Below are 21179 nucleotides of genomic sequence, written 5' to 3' on the forward strand. Positions count from 1 at the left end.
ACCCTCCCATTCCTTAAAAGAATGTTTGTGGTTCAGGCCAGAGGAATTAGAAGGATAAGAAAAAAATGTAATTGCACTGTGTTTTACAAACACGTTTTATAGGGTTGGAAGCTGCAATCTGTCAGGGAATTTTTCTTGCCTTCTCTTTTTCCCAGCAGTCCTTTCCAATCCCTGTAAAGTTTATTATAGGGGTCATGGGGCTTATATAGACTTGCAGACTTGTAAACTAGCAGACTTTGAGGGTTACACCGTAGAGGGGGGAAATTCTTATCCCCCCCAAATGTTGGATATGTGTTTAAGCTTAGGAAAAGTAGCATTATGAAGGAAATTACAGGTGTCATGGAGTTGCATCCCTGAAGAAATTTCCATTAGAAGCACTGAACTTTCCTGCTTTCTCCCTCTCACTGATCACCACAAAATACTGCTGTTGAGGCATAGGAGACTCTCAGGAATTGTATGAGGGGTATCTGCAGCAGGAAGAGGGCAATTGTCGTTGTCTGGATCCAGTCAGTAACTTCCAGATGAACTTGAACACAAGTTTCTTTAGGGAGAAAGTGAACGTCCAGCAACACCTTCAAGAAGGCAACCACGGAGAGTACGTACATTCTCTCTTGAGTCTTTATTATCTGAACTTGTTAAGCAAGGATACAGGTGGCTGAAAGAACCAATAAAGAGCCAATGTAGTGTGATAGTGGGGAAAAACCATACAGTGTGTGTTGTTCTCTTCCTATTACTGCTAAGCAATGCTTTTCCCAAGCTTGCATTAGCTGCACACTTCAGATGCAACGACATACACCGCCCTGGCTAAGGCAAGCTGTGGGCCTTAATCAGTGCATGGTAATTTCCCTGAGGGCTGCAAATGCTTAGCGATGGAGCCAGAGTTAGAAAATGGGCCTTGCATCCTGCATATCTAGTGTAAGTTTATTTACTGAAGAATCCAATTTCAGTATAGGGATCTTTTCACTTTACACTATTCTAAATCTCCTCTAAAAGCCGTCACCCAATAAAAGAAGATTTAGCGAAGAGTTCATCTGTTATTACTTTCTTGTGAAGAAAAAAAATCACCATTTAAAACATCAGTTTAAATGTTGCTGTTGCTTTTCTAGAATGCATAATAAAACTCTGAGCACAAGTATTGATGGTGTTAGTTTTGTTGTTGCTGCTGCTTATTTAAAATATTCCTGAACCTTTTTTTTGCCTTTCAGGAATGAAATTTGACAAAATGACATATAACACTTGTGCTCGGCAATAGTTTAAGTCAAAACACTTAACTTAATAGACTCCCCCAATGACAAGCCCCCACAAAATGGCAATACAATTGCAGGCTGAACTTGATCTTGCAAAATGCAACTGAATTCCTTCATGTTAATTTTAATGATGCTTCAAAAGGGAGGGCAGCACTTGAGTCTGGGGCCCTGGCAGACTTGTCATTTGCAAATAAATCAAAAGACCATCATCACGATAGCAAGGATTAATGATTGGAGTTGCTGCGTACTGCTTGATAGGCCCCACACTCAAGCCTGCTATTAAAAATGAATGCATTCAAGAGGTCATGCAGTAAGAACATAAACAATTAAGGGCACTTGAGATGCTCCATGAAGAGCTGCCATACAAAAACAAGGGCTTTCACATGGGGCTCCAACCTCTGCAATCTATTTTGCTAGTGAGCCAGAGAGAACATGGGCAATTAGTGTTGATGTGTCTGCTTTCTGGAAGGACTTTTAAAAAATCATCCATTGTTTTAACTGTCCTCCGTTTGCAGATCAAAAAATCATATCGATAAGGTGCATCAAAGTGGTGACAGCTCCAAAGTCACAAATAGTACATGAATAGTACTTTAGATGCTGTCAGACATTTCAAATATTTAATAAATGTATTATGCAGCACATCTGTAAAGCATGAATGTATTTTGATTGACTTGATGTTTTCGTGGATCTGTTAATTTTCTAGAAGGTTGTTGAATTCTGACCTAAGAGTATTTGAGGGAGTGGAATATGGCAAATTTTAGGGAGCAGGATCTTTGCCCTCTCTCCATAATATGAATGTTGAGCTTATTGTATGTTTGTATCAGCCCTGTATACAAAGGTTTTCCTACCAACTGAAGCTTCATCATTCCAAAAGGGGGGGGGGGTAACCGAAACCTTAATCTGTGGGGCTTAATAAGGTTGAGGGAACAAGGTAATTTGTCTAGTTCTCAGGTGATCTGCATAAACAGAAACTGAGTCAGTACTTGTCAACCAAACACACACTTCTCACAGATTAGTACAGCCTTCAGAATGCAAGTATTATTTGAACTGGGAGCTATGTTATATGTTGTGGAAAATTAGTGTGGCAGGAAGAAGCTTAGTCTATAATATTTCTCCTTGACATTCTAGTTTTCTGTGGTAAAAAGGTTTTTGACCTGGGGAAATGGCCAGATGTGAGACCTTCATTTGCACTTTGATCAGATACAGTTCAGAAAAGTGCCTACCATGACGCTTTGCATATGTTTCACCTTTAGTTAGGGAAAAAAACACAAGCAGTGTTTCTGTCTTGGTGCCTGTCTAAATAATATGGTGAGTTTTTCAAAGATCTAGAAAAACTGCTGAGCCCTTTTAAAAAAAATGTATTACACATAACAATTTGCTTTTTTTTTGGTACGGTATAAACTCATGTTTTGAAGGACTCTGTACTAAAAGTAAGGCCTGATAATGATATCACAGAATGGTGATTTTGTGACCCTTCTTCTGGAGCATGAGGTGCTTATAATGCATGCCATTTCTTAGGCCCCTTCCGCACATGCAAAATAATGCGTTTTCAAACCACTTTCACAACTATTTGCAAGTGGATTTTGCCATTCCGCACAGCTTCAGAGAGCACTGAAAGCAGTTTGAAAGTGCATTATTCTGCATGTGCGGAATGAGCCATACAGTGCTCTTCCTTCCTCTACAGACCTAGGCTTTTTAAATCTATGTCTGAGGTTCTCAACACTTTAACTGAACTGTAAATTTATACCCTACTGTCCTCCACTAGAACCTTTTCCTCCTTTGCCATTTTATCTTTTCAATAATCCCGTGAGATAGTTTCTCTCTCTCTGTGTGTGTGTGTGTGTGTGTGTGAGAGAGAGAGAGAGAGAGAGAGAGAGATAAGAGAGCGGGAAGAGATTGACCCAAGGAAACGTAAAATGTAGGAAGTTTCTAGTAAAATATCCTTATGCAAGTTGATTTAATTGTTTGGATTGTATCTTCTGTCCACTATAATAAACACCTGAAGCTGCTGTGTACCAAACCTTTTCATGTAATGAGGCCTAGTGTCTTGAGGAAAAAAGATTTAAAGGCTTTAGTGGGATTTTAACCAGTGCTTTACTTGCTAATAAGCTGCTTATGAAGAACACATTTGTGTTCTAATTCATGTAGAGATGTAGATACAAGGGATGTCTTTCAGCAGACCAAATTCTGTTCTAATTAATATTAAAAATACTAATAAAATCTCTAACCTTATGTATATGGTTCAATATATATTGAATGTTTTGGACTACATTTTTTGTAAAGTTTGTATTTCATATGATTCTGTAAACTGGTTGATATAAAATGGCATGTCTTAATCCAAACATTTCCTGCCTTTTATAGACGGAAATTGCCAAGAGACTGAATACAATCTGTGCACAAGTGATCCCATTTTTGTCACAAGAAGTAAGTATGGGTTTCACTTGCTTAAATTGAAATTATTGCATCTTTGTAAATTAGCTAGTTTACAGATGTTAATTGTATCAAAATTCACAAGTGTGAGGAACATCTGTTATAGTTGAAGTATGCAAGCCCTCTGTTAATTTAGTCTAGCATATGAGAGTTGTAACTGGCAGAGTAGCTCAACCACAAAATTATGTTTTCCGAGGCAGGAGGAAGGCAGACTTGTAAAGACTATCAAGATTTAATGCCAGTATTAGCTTGGCAGCTGTTAGTCTAGCCATTTGTTAAATTCTGTGTAAATAAAATTGGAGGCATTTAATATTACCACTCTAAACTTTTGAGTGGCATTTGTAAAGCATGGTTGCAAGTGAAGTCAGACACAAGGTGTTGTGAAATGTGTCCCATCACAGTTATGCATCAGAATGAGATCATGTATGTCAAATAGGACTGTGCTATAATGATGTTTGTCAAGTTGTGATCTATGAAAGGACTCCTTATTACCGTATATCTGAAATGTTGGATTATGTAGTTTTCCTCTGTGGGACCACAGTCTTCCAGTTGTGTGTGCAGTGCTGTTTTATGTCTTATTTCAACAGTAGATATCATCAACATTGCAGCCTTGGCTTATATCGTTATGCCTAAACAATGTTGTTTGTCTTAGAAAAGCAGTCTAGTAGCTCAAATTGTGTTTTAGACCTGTGTTTCTGAGTGTTTATTTTGCTGGTTCAGCAGCCTGTAGACTACGGTCTAATCTACTGTTCTTGAAATGACGTCATAATGTGAATGATTTAAGTTGTGTAACTTGTAGAACTAAATTGTAAAATTCTGACTCATTGCATGTTGACATTCAACCATTGGTTTGTGTATAGTGAATGAGGGAAATATGTGGGCCGTAAGAATGCACCCATATTCAGAAGTAATTTTTGTCATTGGAGAGTAGTACAAAATCTGTATTTGAAAAAATGACTGCCTGTACTGAAAATGTAAGTTACATCCTTTCTGAATTTCCACAGAGGATTTTTATTAACTTTCAAGATGGTATTGAAATATTTCTGCCTTCAATAAAACATCATGTCTCCCACTTAGTTTATGTGGCAGTGATGGTGTGTGCTCACATTCTCTTTTTCCAGCATCAACAGCAAGTGGCTCAAGCAGTAGAACGTGCCAAACAAGTGACCATGGCTGAGCTGAATGCCATCATCGGGGTACGTGGCCTTCCAGGTCTACCTCCTACAGTGTGTATAACCAGCTTTCCTTTCTTATTGTTTTTATAGTTTTATGTATTTAAGCAATGTTTTGATATTTGATAACATTTGATTGGTTTTGAAGCATGATTTTTCTTGTTGCCTGTGTATTTTAGGACTGATAGAATTGCTAAAAGCTTAGTTTGTAAGATAGCATCAGCTTATTACACTTGCACTTCAGAACTATATTTTTTGTGTTTCTGTTTTTATTAACTACTACTCATAGAATCTTTATCCTTTGATAAGTTCTTGTACTGTAGTATTTATTTCAAAGAAGCAAGCAACTATCCTAAGTGGCTCCAGGCTGCAATTAGGGATGCCACAATGAAGTGTCTAATTTAACTTTGGGATTTTTGATACAAGCCCTGACTAGATTTCCAGAGGTATACAGCAGATCGCAGTTTGTTTGCAATTCTCAGTTACTTGCCTTCTTTTCTAGTCATGAATGGAGTCAATAAATGCAATACCAAGCTCACTTGCATTGTTAGGGCATGGACAGAGCCTTACTACATGTACATATTGGTCAACAGAAATGCAAGGAAAAGGACTGGCAGACAGAAGAAGCCCAGAAGCCAAGCCTCTTCCACATTGCTGCTGCCAAGAATAGTCATTGCCCCATTCTCTTCACCTTTTCTGTGTAGCCAATTTAATGTATTCCCTAAATTGTACTCTGAAACAGTTATCTCTATATTTAGTTAGTTGCCTTCTAAATTTGCAGAAAGCTAAAGTCTCTAATCCATGTTCCTGCTTGTCTCATTATCACAAGCAGGTAGTAATGGGGCAAAGGTAGAAGAAAGCACTAGGAAATATCCTTAGAAAGCATTGTGGCTACAACTGCAGCAGCCAGGTTTTCTGTTGATTTATTCTTTTGTGACTAAGGATTACACTGTGAACAGATTTCTGCAATCATATACTATGACAAACTGCAGTTGACAAGCCAGGTATACACTGTGGTACAGAATCCCAGTTTAGTATTTGTTAACTAGCCTGCATTCAGACATTATGTTGAATTGGAGTTCGTAAAATCATGGTTTATGGAATGTGGCTTATGATGACATTTGAATGTAAAATGCAAAGATGAATTCATGGTGTATGTTTTGTAAGTGGTTGTCAGTCAGAAGTAATTTGTTTTGCATTGCTGAGCTCCATGCCCCAGCCATACCTTCCACTGCATGGGTTTATTTCTCATGTCCCAGTGCCATGCTGCCTAGAATATCACTTGTGGTTCCTTCCCTTCCACATTAACTAGAAGGAGCTGGAAACAAGAGTGGTCTTCTTTTTCCTGATTTTATTCATATGCCAGTGCCTTGAGCAGACTCATTTATCAATTTATGTTAATTGCTTGTGAGAAGATGCCCTGCTGGTCTTTATAGTTCCTCAGACACTTTGTAATGATAATTAGACATGCTGCTATATGGATTAACAGTGCCATAGTCCAATGACGTCTACAGACAATGGAACCAGTTAATCCATCTGTGCTTAAAATTACATCCCAACTGGAGCTGGGGGGGGGGGACATAAGAACAAGGGAGGATTAAAAGAATGAGCCTCAGCTTGGAAACTCTCCTTTTATCAGTTTCTGAATTGTAGATCTGCTGTCGCTTTGCCTGTAGTAAGCTATTGGCAGTCAATTAGGTGAAATAAACTGGGAGGGTGACCTTCATTTCCTTTTAATAGCCATTCCTCCCTGCGATGGGGAGCGTTGGTGGATTTTCAGCTTAAGTTTTATTCAGGCTGCTTTATTACACTTGACAGATTGGCTTTGCATAAACAGACCCCCTTTTTGAACCAGACCCTTGTGTGTCCGTCCCCCCTCACATCCAATCAACCATTTTAAAAAAGAGTAATTAAACCTCTCTTTCTTTGCTGCTTTCACAACCCTTTTGCTTATCTCATAAATTCTTAATTTGAAAGTTCAGCTCTAAAGTTCACATGGTCTGTGGGTATGGATGTAGGCATCACCGACTGCAAGACAAACAGCTTCAGTTAACAGGCCTGTCTTCTTTTAAGAGATTTCAGATATACCTGCTGAACTTCTTGGCCAACACTCTGAACAATGAAAACAAAATTTTAATTAAAATCTTTAACATTAGACCAGTAAAGTTCAAGGAGCACACTGTTCTATCATCTCTGCCTGACCTTTCTTGGCAGCTTGTAACTCTAACCCAGGACAACATATTCCATGAAAAATTTCTTAAACAAGTTCATATGGTTGAATTCAAATCGCACTGTGCCCCTATCTTACAGATCCATCATACTATTTGTTAATGTTTGATTGATTGTATTCTCTTCTCCTCCACTTGTGTAATTTATTTACTCTTATCAATTTTCCATCATATAATTTCTTACCTGTACACTCATTAATTCAATTGAACTAACATAATGAACTGAAAAAATTTGTATTGCTTCTTTTCAAAAAATCTTCAGAAGATGTGTTTTTGCCTGTGTCACAATACTTCAGGTATTAAGAAGTTATATATACTTAGCATATAAATCACCTTTGAGCTCAGCCAAACAAGCCCAGCTACTTCCCCAATCTTGAGGATTCTGGTATAGTTGCTCTGACAGTTCTATTACAGCCTGAAAAACAGTTGTGTGCGCTGCAAACTTCACTACTCCTACCAAGAAGTTTGATCCAATAAGATATTCTCTTCCCCTTTGTACATTTGTATACATCAATAATTATCCTGTGCTGCACAATAAGTTTCATGCTCTGACATATGCTTGATTTTGTTTGAAAGGGATTGTGTGCACTCTGGAAAATTGGAGTAGCATAAAATCGGGCTGACAATTCAGTGGACCTTTGCTCCCCTTCACTGAACATGCACTGTGTCAGCCTGTCTCCCCAGAGGGGAGGAGGCATCAGGAGCCTGTCGCTTCCTACAAGCAGCAGCTGCGCAGAAAGTAAATGCAGCCCAGTTTGATAGCAGCTGTCAGTATTGTTCAGAGGGTCCAACTTAGTGTAAAGAACAGTAGTGGAAGCCATGCTCTTAAACCACAGTGTCTTTCAAGGTAATAAAAGAAATAGCAATTTAACGGTTCAGACTATTGTGAGTATGAAAGAACTCTTTTTAAAATGCAAATAAGCTGATGCATTCTCCAACATCAGAAACACAATCGAGTAGCCAATGGCTTAAAAGTCTTAAAGATATTTCTGAACCATAAATGTAGGAACAGCAGAGGGGGGATGGAAGAGAAGACTATTTGAGAGGGATGTTGAGCATATTCCTGACAGGTGCTCTGCAAATAGTTTGATCCTCTGCCCCCCCCCCCCCCCAAAATAAAGGCCATGATGTTTAATATTGGATGAACGCTAATTGTTTCTAATTTGTGCCAGCTTGAATGGAGAATTAGGTACTAAAGCCAAGGCAGAAGTGGTGTCCCCATTTGAATTGAGAAGGGAAGAGCAGGGGGATGGTAAACCTCTTATTAGCAAAAAATGAAAAGTTGTTGAAATATAGGTATGTTTTGAAATAAAGCACACCATCTCTGAAAAAGGCAAGCAAGTAATATGCAAGGAGGAAATTGATATCGGAGGAAGGAACAAAGAAGTCTCATTACCAAGGAGAAGCTGTAGGCAGGACATCTGTTTCTGTATATTGGTTTTAGCCAAACAGTACAATTATGATGCTATGCAATTTGATAGTTACTACTGTGCAAAAGATAACTGAAACTATGTGTATGATCAATTGAGAAATGGGGTGAAAAGGATGCATGATCTAATTTTTGAATAGACTTTTCTATTAAGCTTTAATAATGTGTCTTCAATTTTAGATAAAATTAAATGAGGAAGTGAATTTGCAAGATAATCATTTTAAAAATAAAATGAGATAGGCTCTCTCCATATCTAAATGGTATGGTATATTTTGCACTGGAGTTGAGGGAATCCAGATTATGCCATGAAGGATTTAAATGGATTATCTTGGTCGAATTTGAAGGGATTGGAGAAGGAAGTTAAGCAACAGACTGGAAAATTAAAAGTGTTTAGTTGGGCATGTTGGGAAATTTAAAGGCAGTTATAATTAGTCTTCCATGATCACCAGTAAAATTTCTTGACAAAATTGGTACAAAATGGAAGATTTTTGAAAAATCAATTGTAAAAACATATTTAAAGTCCACAAATGGCACATTCACAAGTAACAGTCAATCTGTGAGGTTTAGCGTGATCATAGGGAGTTTAATACTCTGTAGGTGTCAGGTTCCTCACCTGAGGTGTGCTCCTAATGGTTCTGCGACCTGTGTCTCTTGGATTGACAGTACTTTTGAGACAGATTGAATTGTCAGCCTCCAAAGGGCTTTCCATCATTGCATGAGGTGATTGACTAAAGGATTAGCAAAATGCTGGATTATTTTTCCTCTTCTTGGCTGTGGTTGCCACCTATCTTTGAGATTATAGTGTGTAAAGTTTAAGAGGATGAGGTTAACCTCTTGAGAGTTTATTATGAACATGTAGTTAATCTTTAGAAAGCCTATAAATAACAAGATTATATATTTTGTTGTAAAATTGAAAAATGGATGCAAAGAAAATTTAATGGAAACAGTAATACTAAAACAGCTTATTTTTTCTGTTGTGTAGCTCTTGGACACCTCAGCTATAATATATTTTGAGCCAAATGAGAAAATCCTTTTTTTAGGATTGTGGGGATAAAGCTTTTAATTATTGTAAAGGTACATAGGGATCAAGATGTATTGTTTTCAACTTCTTATTCAGTATCTTTTGTTAGTTAAAACTTTGACCAAGATTTCAAATAACATTATTTTATTTTTTAGAGACCAAACTTGTGAAGCAGGCAGAACTCATATGGAAGAAGCCACTGCTGCTAAAAAATTAGCTATAATCAAAGTAATACCAAAATTGGTATCATCTAGCAGGAATACATAGAAACAAGAAAGCATTGGAAACGTATCACCAGTTGTATCCAAAGATCACTTAAAGAAGTAACCCAACACACTGTCAAAAAAAATGAGATAAACCATATGCACATAATCTATCCGAACAGGGTGGTACTCAGAATCTACCTACCAGATTCTACCTCCCAGAACAATAAGGGGGAAAGCATCCAGCTTAGCCAAGAGATAACCCATTTGATATATGGGGACAGTTAATGAAAATAAGATGGAAGGGGCAGGCAGAACTAAATTTGAGATATAAATTTAAAAATGCACTGTGGATGGCCCAGACTAGCCTGAATTATGTTTAGGGATATAAAAAGTCATGGCTTAAATTATCAAAAATATATCATTCAAAAAGCAGGGTGGATTTGATTTAAATAAAATCGATTGAAGTTATGATTTGAATCATTAGTCAGTTAAACTGTGTAAACCACTTTTTATGATGTTGTTTCCTTTCTGCTCCTGGGCATCCTTCTGGGGGTGGCTGCCACAGAGCCTTACACTGGTGGGGTGGCAAGCATCCTGGCGTGGCCCTCCACCTCCCACTGGCCAGTTCACCGCACACCTATCTGGATTGGGCCCTTAGAGCAGTATATAAATAATAAACAGATCCTTAATATATTTTTCTAGATAAGTTTGATGCTACTTTTTGGTTAAGGAACATGATCACTACTGAAATCTCCACAAGTAAATGTTCCAGCTGTGGTTTGAACCAGCTGAAGTTTCCCGATATTGTTGAAAACTTTACCAAATAGTGTAGGACAGCTGTATGTGGCCTGGGTACTACTAAGTTGTAGACACATCTGTCTTTTCCAGTAGTTACTTGCAGCTAGTGCAGGGGTCAGCAACCTTTAACACCCAAAGAGCCATTTGGACCCGTTTTCCATGAAAAAGAAAACACATGGAGCCGTAAATACTTTTTGACATTTAAAATGAAGATAACACTGTATATATTGTTTTTTACCAATTATAGTGTATAGCTTATGAAAGCAGTGTCTTTCACATCATGCATGGGCTGCACATACACAGAGAAAGACATACACACACCCATCCTCCCCATGGTTTTTGAGCACTGAGTGCGTGCAAAATAAATATATTTTATAAATATGAATATAATAATGGAGATGGGGAAAGTCATTGGCTGCCTAATTCTGTTTCGTTCTGGGAAGGTTTTTTTTTGGGGGGGGGTGCTTTTAAAGGACTCATGCTAGTCATTATGGCTGAAGAGACACTTGAAAATGCAACACCTGATAAAATCTCAGGACCCAGAAAGGCTGCCATTATTCAAGGCCTGCTCATTTCGCAGTGCACTTTCTCCTGCCACACCCCTTGTTACCTCATCAGGTGTCTGTTGTGGAAAAGAAGGAAGGAAAGGGGTTTGTAAGCCACCTTAGGAGTCTCCTTACAGGAGATAAAGGTGGGGTATAAATCCAAAATCATCATCTTCATCTGTATTGAAAACTGTCACAGGTCCTGCCTTTACAACGTCCCCCATCTACTTTGCTGAAAGGCATGGGGGGCACATTGTGGAATGGGACCACTGATTTAAATAATTTTTACAGACACTTCTGAGACAGCATGAAATTGAGCCCGTAAGAATGAATAAATCTCTGGAACTCACTGACAAACCTTTTTCTTAAGCAATACAGAGATATGTTGGAGTGATGCTTATCACAAATTAATAAGCCCTATTCCATTATGCAATGTTTGTGAGCTATAATGTATCTTAATCAAAAACTATATTTAGTAGATTTTTCTTCAACTATGCTGTGGAGCTCCCCTTCCTCCACCTGGCTGTGTGTGGCCAGAGGTTTCATCCCTCCCTTTCCTCTGGTTGGCTGGTCCCCAGCCTGGCATCCTTCTTCAAAGGGGGGAGGGGGTAAGGCGAGTGATTCCCACCCTTCCATGTTCTGCGGTGCCTGTCTCTTTTGGTGGCAATTCCTGATTGCTGCTCCAGGTTGGTCTGTAATTGCTAGGCACAAGTGTGGCACATATGCCAAAAAGATTGCTTCTTTTTGAATTTGTCCTTGATTTCCAATACCCCCCCCCCCCTTGCTGGCTGTCTCTGGAGTTTAATTTGCAGTCCTGGGGCATCCCCACCACCCAAATCCCAGACAGGATCCCAGGCTAAACTCAGATATTTCCTGTGGTGTTCCACTCTGGAAAATCACCAAGTTAAACAGCTCAAGCTAATTAACACCGAAAAGAATTTAGCAGCAAAACAAGCAGGGAAACCAGCTCCACACAAAGTGTCTTTCCAGGTGTGGCATGTTGCCACCCCGGGGTGCTGTGTGGGGGCTTGCACCTTCCCTCCTTCCCTTTCCAGGGTGTTGGTCTCCCTGTCTGAGGCCCTGGTAGTAGGGGGCCTAGCCTTCTTTAAAGCCCTCAGCCACAGGTTGAAGCTAGGCAGACTCCTTGTCCTAACCCCCCACTCTCTTCACTTCCTTTTCCTCCCACTCCCAGCCAGGCTAGGGTCCCTGGCTTGTGCCGGGGGGGGGGGTCGTTCTTTCCCCTGAGACTCTTCCCCATCTCCTCCCCTTCTCTCTCTCTCTCTTGCTCCATACTCTTGCCCCTGCTTCTCTCTCTTGCTCCGTTCCCTCGCCTCTGCTTCTCTCTTGCTCCGTTCTCTTTCCTCTGCTTCTCTCTCTCTCTCTCTTGCTCCATTCTCTCGCCTCTGCTTCTCTCTCTCTCTTGCTCCGTTCTCTTTCCTCTGCTTCTCTCTCTCTCTCTCTCTCTCGCTCCATTCTCTCACCTCTGCTTTTCTCTCTCTCTTGCTCCGTTCTCTGTCCTCTGCTTCTCTCCCTCTCCTCTCACAAGAGGGCTGCACATGAATGGCCATGGCGAGTGCACATGAATGACCATGGCGGGGTGTGGGGGTTGGCGGCGCAAGATGGGTGGAAGGGCATGAGGCGGGCGAGCGGTGCAGTAATGCACGTGCAAAAGGTTCAGCATTCTTCCGGTAAGTAAAGCATGCACAAAATGTTCTTCCGGCACAGGGGAGGGGAGAGAGGGGAGGCAAAACGTCCTTCCAGTGGAGAGGAGAGGAGGGGAGGAGCCGAGTAGAGATCTAAACAGTGCGGAGACAAGCCTTGTGAGCCAACGCGAGGCCCCAAGAAGGGGCAGCCACGCCAGGAGCCACACTGCAAGTAGTCAGGAGCCGTTTGCGGCTCGCGAGCCCCCGGGTTCCCGACCCCTGAGCTAGTGAATCAGATTAAGCTGGTTCTCTTGGCTCCCTCCACAGTCTATTTCTCAGGCAGCAGAGCTCCTCTTACAGTTTCATATAGATGTTTAATTGTTTGGGAGTCAAGAGAGAGTATTACTCTCTTAAATAGCTAGCTCACTTAAGGTAAATTAGATACTAGATTATAGTTGTGCAGATCTCAGACGATCAAAAGTTCTTTCTTTCAGAAGTGTTATGGTTTTCGATGCCTCCCTTAGTAAGGACTAACATACTCCAATGTTTGGTTTAATTAGCCATGAAGGGCAATAGTTGAGAACACACGCACTGGCCTCACCTCTCCAAATAGCCTGACAATATCATCAGGCTACACAATTTCAAGAAGTTTAATAGGAACATGGATGAGCAGAAAACTCAGGGAATAAATTTAAATTACCATGTGAAATCTAAGCTCGGTCAGATAAGATCAGTTTTATCTTTTAAAGTGCGTTGCAAATTCATCACAGCAAGTTTCCAAAAGATCACCAATTGCTGAGGCTCATTGTTTAACAGGCTCTGTTAAATACTATTTTTCAGTGGATGCAATGGTAGTGAAAAAGTTATGTTTCTTTGTCACTGCCACCACAGGATAGCCGTTGTTCCTGTTTCATTGTTTCCTGATATTCCGTAGGAGGGAGAGGTTGCTTGAAAGCAACCATTATAGGTGCAAGGTCCTCATTTCAGATGTCTTTGACAGGTGTACCAGCTTGTCAGATGACAACTCCTGCAGAGCCACTAGAAAATCAATTGGTTCTGTTATCCTTCAGAAATGGACTATTCTGCTAGGTCCCTCAGCATTGAATGGTGTCTTTAATTGTTTAAACTTTACTAAACCATGATATATGCATGACAATGGAATTATTAAAAGCTCTTCCATCTCATAATAATCCCAAGAGCTCACAATTCAATAGATATGTTCAAAACTAGAGGACAGCGAGTCAGAACACCTGGCAAGAGAGGTAGTAAGATGTTAAGTGGTGATCTTTGCCCAGACACTGTATCTTCATAATTGCTTGCTTGCTTGCTTGCTTTATTTATTTATTTATTTATTATTTGGGTTTATAAACCGCCCTCCCCCGAAGGGCTCAGGGCGGTGTACAACATGGATAGAGCACAACAACATTTTAAATACAATAAATATAGATTAAAACAGCTCTAATAAGAATAAAAATAAACCCTTCCCTATTTAAAATGCAGCATTAATTAACTCAGGATGGCGCCCTCTCCTAATTCCCATAAACCCCAATTGGAAGGGGTGGCAGGATCTCCATGATGTCATAACGGAGGGAGAAGAGGAGGAGGGGGGGCCCCTTATCAACGGCTGGTCTCCCCAAAGGCCCGGTGGAACAGCTCAGTCTTACAGGCCCTGCGGAACTCAGCAAGATCCCGCAGGGCCCGGACAGCTGATGGAAGAGCGTTCCACCAGGCAGGGGCCAGAGCTGTAAAGGCTCTGGCCCGGGTGGAGGCCAGCCGTATCATCGAGGGGCTAGGGATCACCAGTAAGTTGGCCTCTGCTGAACGCAGAGGCCTATTTGGGACATATGGGGTAAGACGGTCCCGCAGGTACGGAGGTCCCAGGCCGCGTAAGGCCTTTATGGTAGTGAATATACAATACTGAAACCTGTCTTGTAGACTTTGACATTAATGGCATAGAATCTTGAACAAAGTAGGCCAGAGTATTTGATTTTTAGTTTTCATGTATTATTTTTTTCCTGTTTCAGCGTGGTTCTCACTATTTCAACCTTGAGAACAGATAAATAGCTTCATGCCCAGAATAAATCCAAGAATAAGCAGAACACAGTTTGAAACAGATATTCTTTGGGAAGTGTCAGAAGTGTCTTACATCACACATTCAGAGGAATTGAATTAGGTTGTTTAATAATAAAGTCATGATCAGTTCATATAACTGGTTTTATATTCAGTAGCCACACCTAATGTCCCTGAAGCTCTCTTGTTAGATTGCAGTGAGACTATATTATCTCTTCTGAAAATGCTTTATTAAGAATCTTAGAAATTGTATTTTATCTTCTAAATTAAGAAAAATGGGATCTGGACTGACATGTCTGCTTTTTATCTCTACTTTTGCTGACATATCCCAGCATTTTTGTATCGTAATTCCCTTTTTATTTATTATAAGAATGATTAGGCTCATTTTTAAAAAAATCTTTAAAAGAGAAATTTGGAGTGATTTTTGGTTGGGATTCAAGTTTTTCAGTTGACACTGAAATGGACTTCTCACCTCTCTTCAGGCTGTCAAAGTCACCATTTTGTGTAGGTTTCAAAAACTACATAGGTAAAAAATTGAACAATGAAATTTGTCTTGATCCTCCACTTATTTGTTGCCTTTTTGTGAGCCATTGTTAAGTGGTGCAAACATTAGTTGTATACTCTCATTCTTCAGTCTTGATGGTAGCTCAGCTTTGTCAATCAGTTTTTTTAATTTCTCCACAGTAATAGCTGAAATGCTATGAAGTATCTGTAAAACTAGGCTATACTTGGAATGCTTCACTTTTTGGTGGTAAAGTGGATTCCTCTTTATGAGAAGGAAAGGGAAGACATTCTCTCAGTGTGCTTATAAGTTTGGTTGTAACCAAACAATTACTGCCAATGTAGAAGAACTTTATAGATATTTACACATATGTAGATTCACATGCCATTGTAGCTCTGGCACTCCTGCCCAGGTTTTGTGTACAAGTCTTCCCAACTGTCTTTTTATGTACATGTGAATGGATGTTCTCTACAGTGCTACCATATGCAGTTTTCTTCTTTATGCATTAGTAATGTGTAATGTTGCTATTTCGTGTGAATATTTCTGGATCGGAACTCTATAGAAAAAACAAACTAGGAGATTGTGCAAGTAGGACAATTCTGATGAACAATAAACATTTTAAAATACACAGATGATATCCCAGTTGTGGTTCAGATTTTTTTTCTTACTTGGCTTCTGCATGTGCATAAGAAGGCAGACCAGTTTACCTCCTAAATTTCTTCACAGAAGGAAAATAGTGTGCATTATCTCCTAAGATTGCACGTGTACCACTCTAGATTTTGCTTCTGAACCTAGGCCTGGCTCTCTAAAAATATTAATGATATGACACCATTCCTCATGACTGCTGTCTAGCTTTTAATTAAGTGCTAATGAGCACTCCTAGAATACTGTGATAAAACCAAGTACCTTTCTATTACAGAACCTTCAGAATTGGGCAGGCATTAATTATTTGAAGTAGCATATTGTGATAATGGTATAATGTGATAGTTGCTGTGAATCATGTAAAAGGATGAGTATGCACATGTTTTCTTCTGAGGATAATTTGCATCACATTTATATGGTAACTTCAGCCAGGATCCAGGCAGCCCTACTGAGCAACAGATAGTGCTTCTGCTTATGTTGGGTGTACATGCTGATCTTACTTTCCAAGTCAATTCCTTTTTATAGTGCTTTGAATTTATTCTTGTCATCCCCCCAACTTGGGGGAAGTTGAGGGTAATATACGCTGGAAAAGTGCACATGAAGCTGCCTTCTGTTGAATCAGAACTGTGGTCCATCAGGGTCAGTACTAGTCAGACTGGCAGTGGCATGTTAGGGTGTCAAGTAGAGGTCTTTTACATCACCTACAGTCTGAGATACATGGAACCTTCTGCATGCAAAGCAGATGTTTATCACTAAGCCGCATCTCTTCTGCACCAGTGTTCATATGGAACATTGCACACAGTTCTTTTGATCTCACTCATTACAAATAGCACTGCATGTTACCAATATCATAGCTGTTGATTCATATCTCACATTGTCCAAGTAGTTATAGGACCGGTGATCTTGTCCTGGATGCAATTATGTGCTTGATTGTTTTGGAACATAGGCTGCTATTTAGAAAAGTTCTGAATGAAATTAGTACTTTGTCAGCCATAGGTTAGACATGTTGCTAATGAGTTGTGGCCTTGTACACATCATGTCTTACTTTCCAGATGGACCCTTAATAAGTTACTTATTCCAGCAAGTTGATCTGACCTTGAATGAAAAGAACAAGATGTCAGTGATACAGAATGGCTGTTGTTCCCTGGAGCATATGAAGACAGGGACATACTCTTCCCTCTGCCAGGAAAAAAAACCTCCTACTTAAATTTCTCCCTGCTGCTAGTCAAAAGTCCAAGGGCTGTTGAGTAGCTTTGTCTTGGGGTTTTTTTTGTCTGTAAGCTACCATTATTGAATAGCAGTATAAATATTTCAGTTAAACATATCTGAGTTTTTGTATTCTTTTTACATTTATATTTTAATTAAGTAAAGTGTGTGTTAGATAGCATCTAGCCAACAAATACCAGAGTTCCCAGGAAGTGTCTTTGCCACTGGGCCCCTGAAAAAATGTCCTGAAAGCACAATATTGGGCGTGGCACAGGGGCTGTAGTGAGAAGGGGGAATCAGTGGAAACTCACCCCTTCCCAGAAGTGTGAGAATTCTTTGCTCTTTAGGAGTGCTCCCCAATCCCCAAAAGCAAGAACAGGAAAGGGCAAATTCTGAAGAGCTATTCCTGATCACCAGGAGGCCTTTGGGAGTGATGTGGGATGCAAGTAAGGGGAAGTACTGGGGTGAAAATAAGATTTATTTACTCTGTGGTTTTAGAGGATAGTTATGCAGTTTATGAAATTAAATCTCCCCTCCCCCAGAAACTTGATTAATGCATCATATTATAATCACAATGAATTTTTCATACAGATCAGCTGTTGGTCTGTGTCCTGTCAGTTTTAAAGAAAAGCATGAATTTATGTGAGAGGGAAAGGAATGGTGAAAACAATATTTATCAGTGGCTCCCTCGTAGCACCTAAATTCAAACGTCTAGCTTTTGGAGCACAAAGTTGACTCTTTGGTGCTTAATATACTCCTAATAAAAGGAGAAACCTTATTTTTTGGTAGACTCTTCAGTCCATTTTGTCTTTAATCAAAGCAGTTGTAAACATAGGCCTTTGGAGGGTTGCGGAGGCAGGGGTAAACTGTAGTCTTGTCTGTGCTAATTCTGTTAATATGGAAGTAGATTTGGAGAGCTGCCAGATGTCTTTAAAGAGTCTAGACTGTGCAAATCTCCAGTTAGTCGGGCAGTGGATTTAAATTGCAAGGCTCAGCTCTGTAATACAAAGGAGGATCAATAATCTGAGGAAATATTCTGGCAGTTGTGAAATCTAGTACAAGGTGATTAGGGGGGGGGGTAAGTTTTAAGTAGAGTAGGAAGCAATATTTTGTTCCATTTGCTTTGAAAACAGTTTAGAAGACTAACCAGTCCTTGTTTCTTTTCTTTCCTCACCTCAAACGGCTTGCTGCATGTGCTGCCTCTGCTTGGATGTTCCTTCCCAAATGACAGCAACAGCAGTTGCAGGCTCAGCACCTCTCACATGGCCATGGACCTCCAGTGCCTCTAACGCCGCATCCATCAGGACTTCAGCCTCCTGGGATTCCGCCCCTTGGGAGCAGCGCTGGCCTCCTTGCCCTTTCAAGTGCTCTGGGTGGGCAATCTCACTTGGCAATAAAAGATGACAAGAAGCACCATGATGCAGACCACCACAGAGGTGAGAGGCATGGAAAGCCTGATTAGGACATTATCAAATGAGTGTATGCACATTGCCACAAGTTACAGGCATCTCTAAAGAAACTGAGCTCTGTAGAGCGAAAGCCAAGAACAAACTGATTGCCAAATGTTAACAGTAGTGTTCTGCATTTAAACCACTGAAGCAAAATTCAACTTGAATTTTTTTCAGTATCTTTGCTTGGAGATCACTAATAGTGTCTCCTGCTTTTATGAAATGCAGGGCATTTTGACAGATGCTTAAGTGTAACCTCAATGGTCTGCACAACTTTGTTGAAAATTATTAAACAGAATACATAGTAATTTTTTTCTCTTTTAAAAAAAGACTGTTTAATGGAAGTGAGACTGGGTGGGAAGGGTAGAAAAATGAAGAGGCAAATTTTGAGGCAAACATGTTTGAAATGAAAGGCTTAGAGTATTTACATCTGTTTTGTAGATTTGTTTAGGACACTTAAATATTGGGCAAAATTGCACTTGAATAATTTTTGACAAAAGTAATTTATTCTGTCATGGAAAGAACTAGGCTTTGTGTATGGTTAAATTGTAAATCATGTTTACAAAATGTAATTTTCAGGAAATCACTGTATTAGGTATGTGCAATGACTTATATAAATAAAAGCCATTTTAAAACTGTTCGCGGCTTGCGTTCTAATTTTTCCCCCCTTTTTATTTCTGTTCTTGCCTCTGTGTCTGAACGGGCATGTCTGTGCATTTCTTGGTTACTGCGGGAACAGACAGAGATCCGGGCACAGTAAGTACCCATATTCCTGCTAACGTTAACATTTTAATTACTACCATAGCTGATCGTCCAAACACACACATTTCCTTCTCTGTAGGCTTACTTTCCACTTATCTTCTAGTTTAGAATGAACATGGTGATTTTATTTTTGAATAATGCAGTACTTTGTTGGAATAATTAAAATGAATATTTTATGTTAAACAGCTTTTGTAGCTTTTATGATAAAATTCCCCCCAATATTCTGGTTTTGGATAGTAACTACTCGAGCCTGCTTTAATTACTTTACATCTCTGTGTACTTTGAGAACAGGTGAAATGAAATAAATCTCACATTAGCAATCACCAGGGATTTGCAGCTTCTCATAACTTTGTTGTCAAATACACACTTTAAGTATGTGATTATGGATTACACATTTTACATCTAATTTGCCTTGATTGATTGATTTGCCTTCTTAAGCAAAACTTTAATATATTAATATAGAAAATATTGTTGAGCTCCCTTGCTAAGTTTATTGTGATTTTTCTGTGTGGGGTCAATGTGTATGTGGGCAGGTATGAAAGCTCCACTTCTTTAAACTTCTTCTAAAGTAGTAAACCAGTAAATTCCCCTTTGATGTCAACATGTAATTCCATTTGATTCCTGAGGGAACATTTCAGTTCAGCCTGAGTCTTCATCACCACATGCTCCCATTTCAAATAACTACGTGTTATGTGTTGCTTTAAATTATGTTTGGGGTTACCCTTATAATTAGATGTCCCAGAGTCTTTTCATATGCATAACTTATTTGCAAGATGTAAAATTAATTTTCTGGCCTCCCCTGTAATTTCTCAGCAGTTATCTCATTCCTACAATGCAGGAGAAAGCACATCAGAATAGTAGAGCTGCAAGAAACATGGAGTTTATGTTAGTTTGGTATCATTCTTGAAATTCTGATACACTGGCTGTTACCTGACAGTTTCTGCACTGCTATTTATACCAATAGATATATATAAAAATATATATATATATATATATATATATATATATATATATATATATATATATATATCTACTTTAGAGGCTGCCCGACTTTTAAAGGTGTTCCAATATTTTGGGCTAGCATAAGTGCCGGGTCTTTGCATACATTATCCAGAATAGTGGGATTGGTATGATAGTTTTTGCTGCCATTTCATGCGTTGTCTACATGTGGTGATGTTGCAGTTATAATTTACTTTAAGAATGAGGCATGCTAAAAACAGAATGGTAACTGCTCTTTGGACTATTCTGAAACAAGAGACCACCTCATGTTAAATATTATTACATATTGATTATATAGCACCAACAATACTCATAGTGCTGAAAAAAGTAATGAACCTAGTGTTCTTATATGACTAATCTGGTTAAGCATATTAGTGTCATAAGAAGTCCTCTCTAACTCCTGTTGCTTTCAGTAATACACTTGCTTCCACTTGTCTGAACTTCATGGAACTTCACAACCTGATTGTTTGTAACTTTATCTTTCAATTTCCCTTCCCAATTTCCTCCATGAGTGTCAAATTGCATAAGATCATTATAATATGATGAAAGGGGACCATACATCTTAACTGTTATGTCACATGCCAGAAGATGCTATGCTCTAAATATTCAGTTGAGGTTAACTATTATAGCTTGGAGCAGGGAATGAAGAGGACATCATCTAAAATCTGAAACGTTGACTTGCTTATGAACATTCTCTTTTAATGAAATGTCTCATTAGCTAGAATTAACACAAAAAGTAGACTTCAAGCTATAGCTACAACTCTCTTGATTTTGGGGAAGTTGTCTAGGCTTTCTTAACCTTATGAATTTGTTTTTTTCCAATTTTCCTTC

At 39.3% G+C, this 21179-nt stretch overlaps 1 protein-coding gene across 3 annotated transcripts in view; it reads left to right on the forward strand.

The window, feature by feature from the left end:
- TLE1 (TLE family member 1, transcriptional corepressor) overlaps positions 1-21179 on the forward strand; it is a 102645-nt gene that overhangs the window by 21226 nt on the left and 60240 nt on the right. For 2 of the 3 annotated variants that reach the window (XM_048502531.1, XM_048502533.1), the window contains exons 5-8: positions 3609-3671; positions 4799-4903; positions 18371-18575; positions 19327-19343. In XM_048502531.1, coding sequence (XP_048358488.1) covers positions 3609-3671; positions 4799-4903; positions 18371-18575; positions 19327-19343 — 390 coding nt within the window. The remainder of the gene's footprint in view (positions 1-3608; positions 3672-4798; positions 4904-18370; positions 18576-19326; positions 19344-21179) is intronic. The other variant, XM_048502532.1, reaches the window with a different exon arrangement.

Source organism: Sphaerodactylus townsendi, linkage group LG07, assembly GCF_021028975.2.
Source record: "Sphaerodactylus townsendi isolate TG3544 linkage group LG07, MPM_Stown_v2.3, whole genome shotgun sequence".
In the NCBI taxonomy this organism is placed as follows: Eukaryota; Metazoa; Chordata; class Lepidosauria; order Squamata; family Sphaerodactylidae; genus Sphaerodactylus; species Sphaerodactylus townsendi.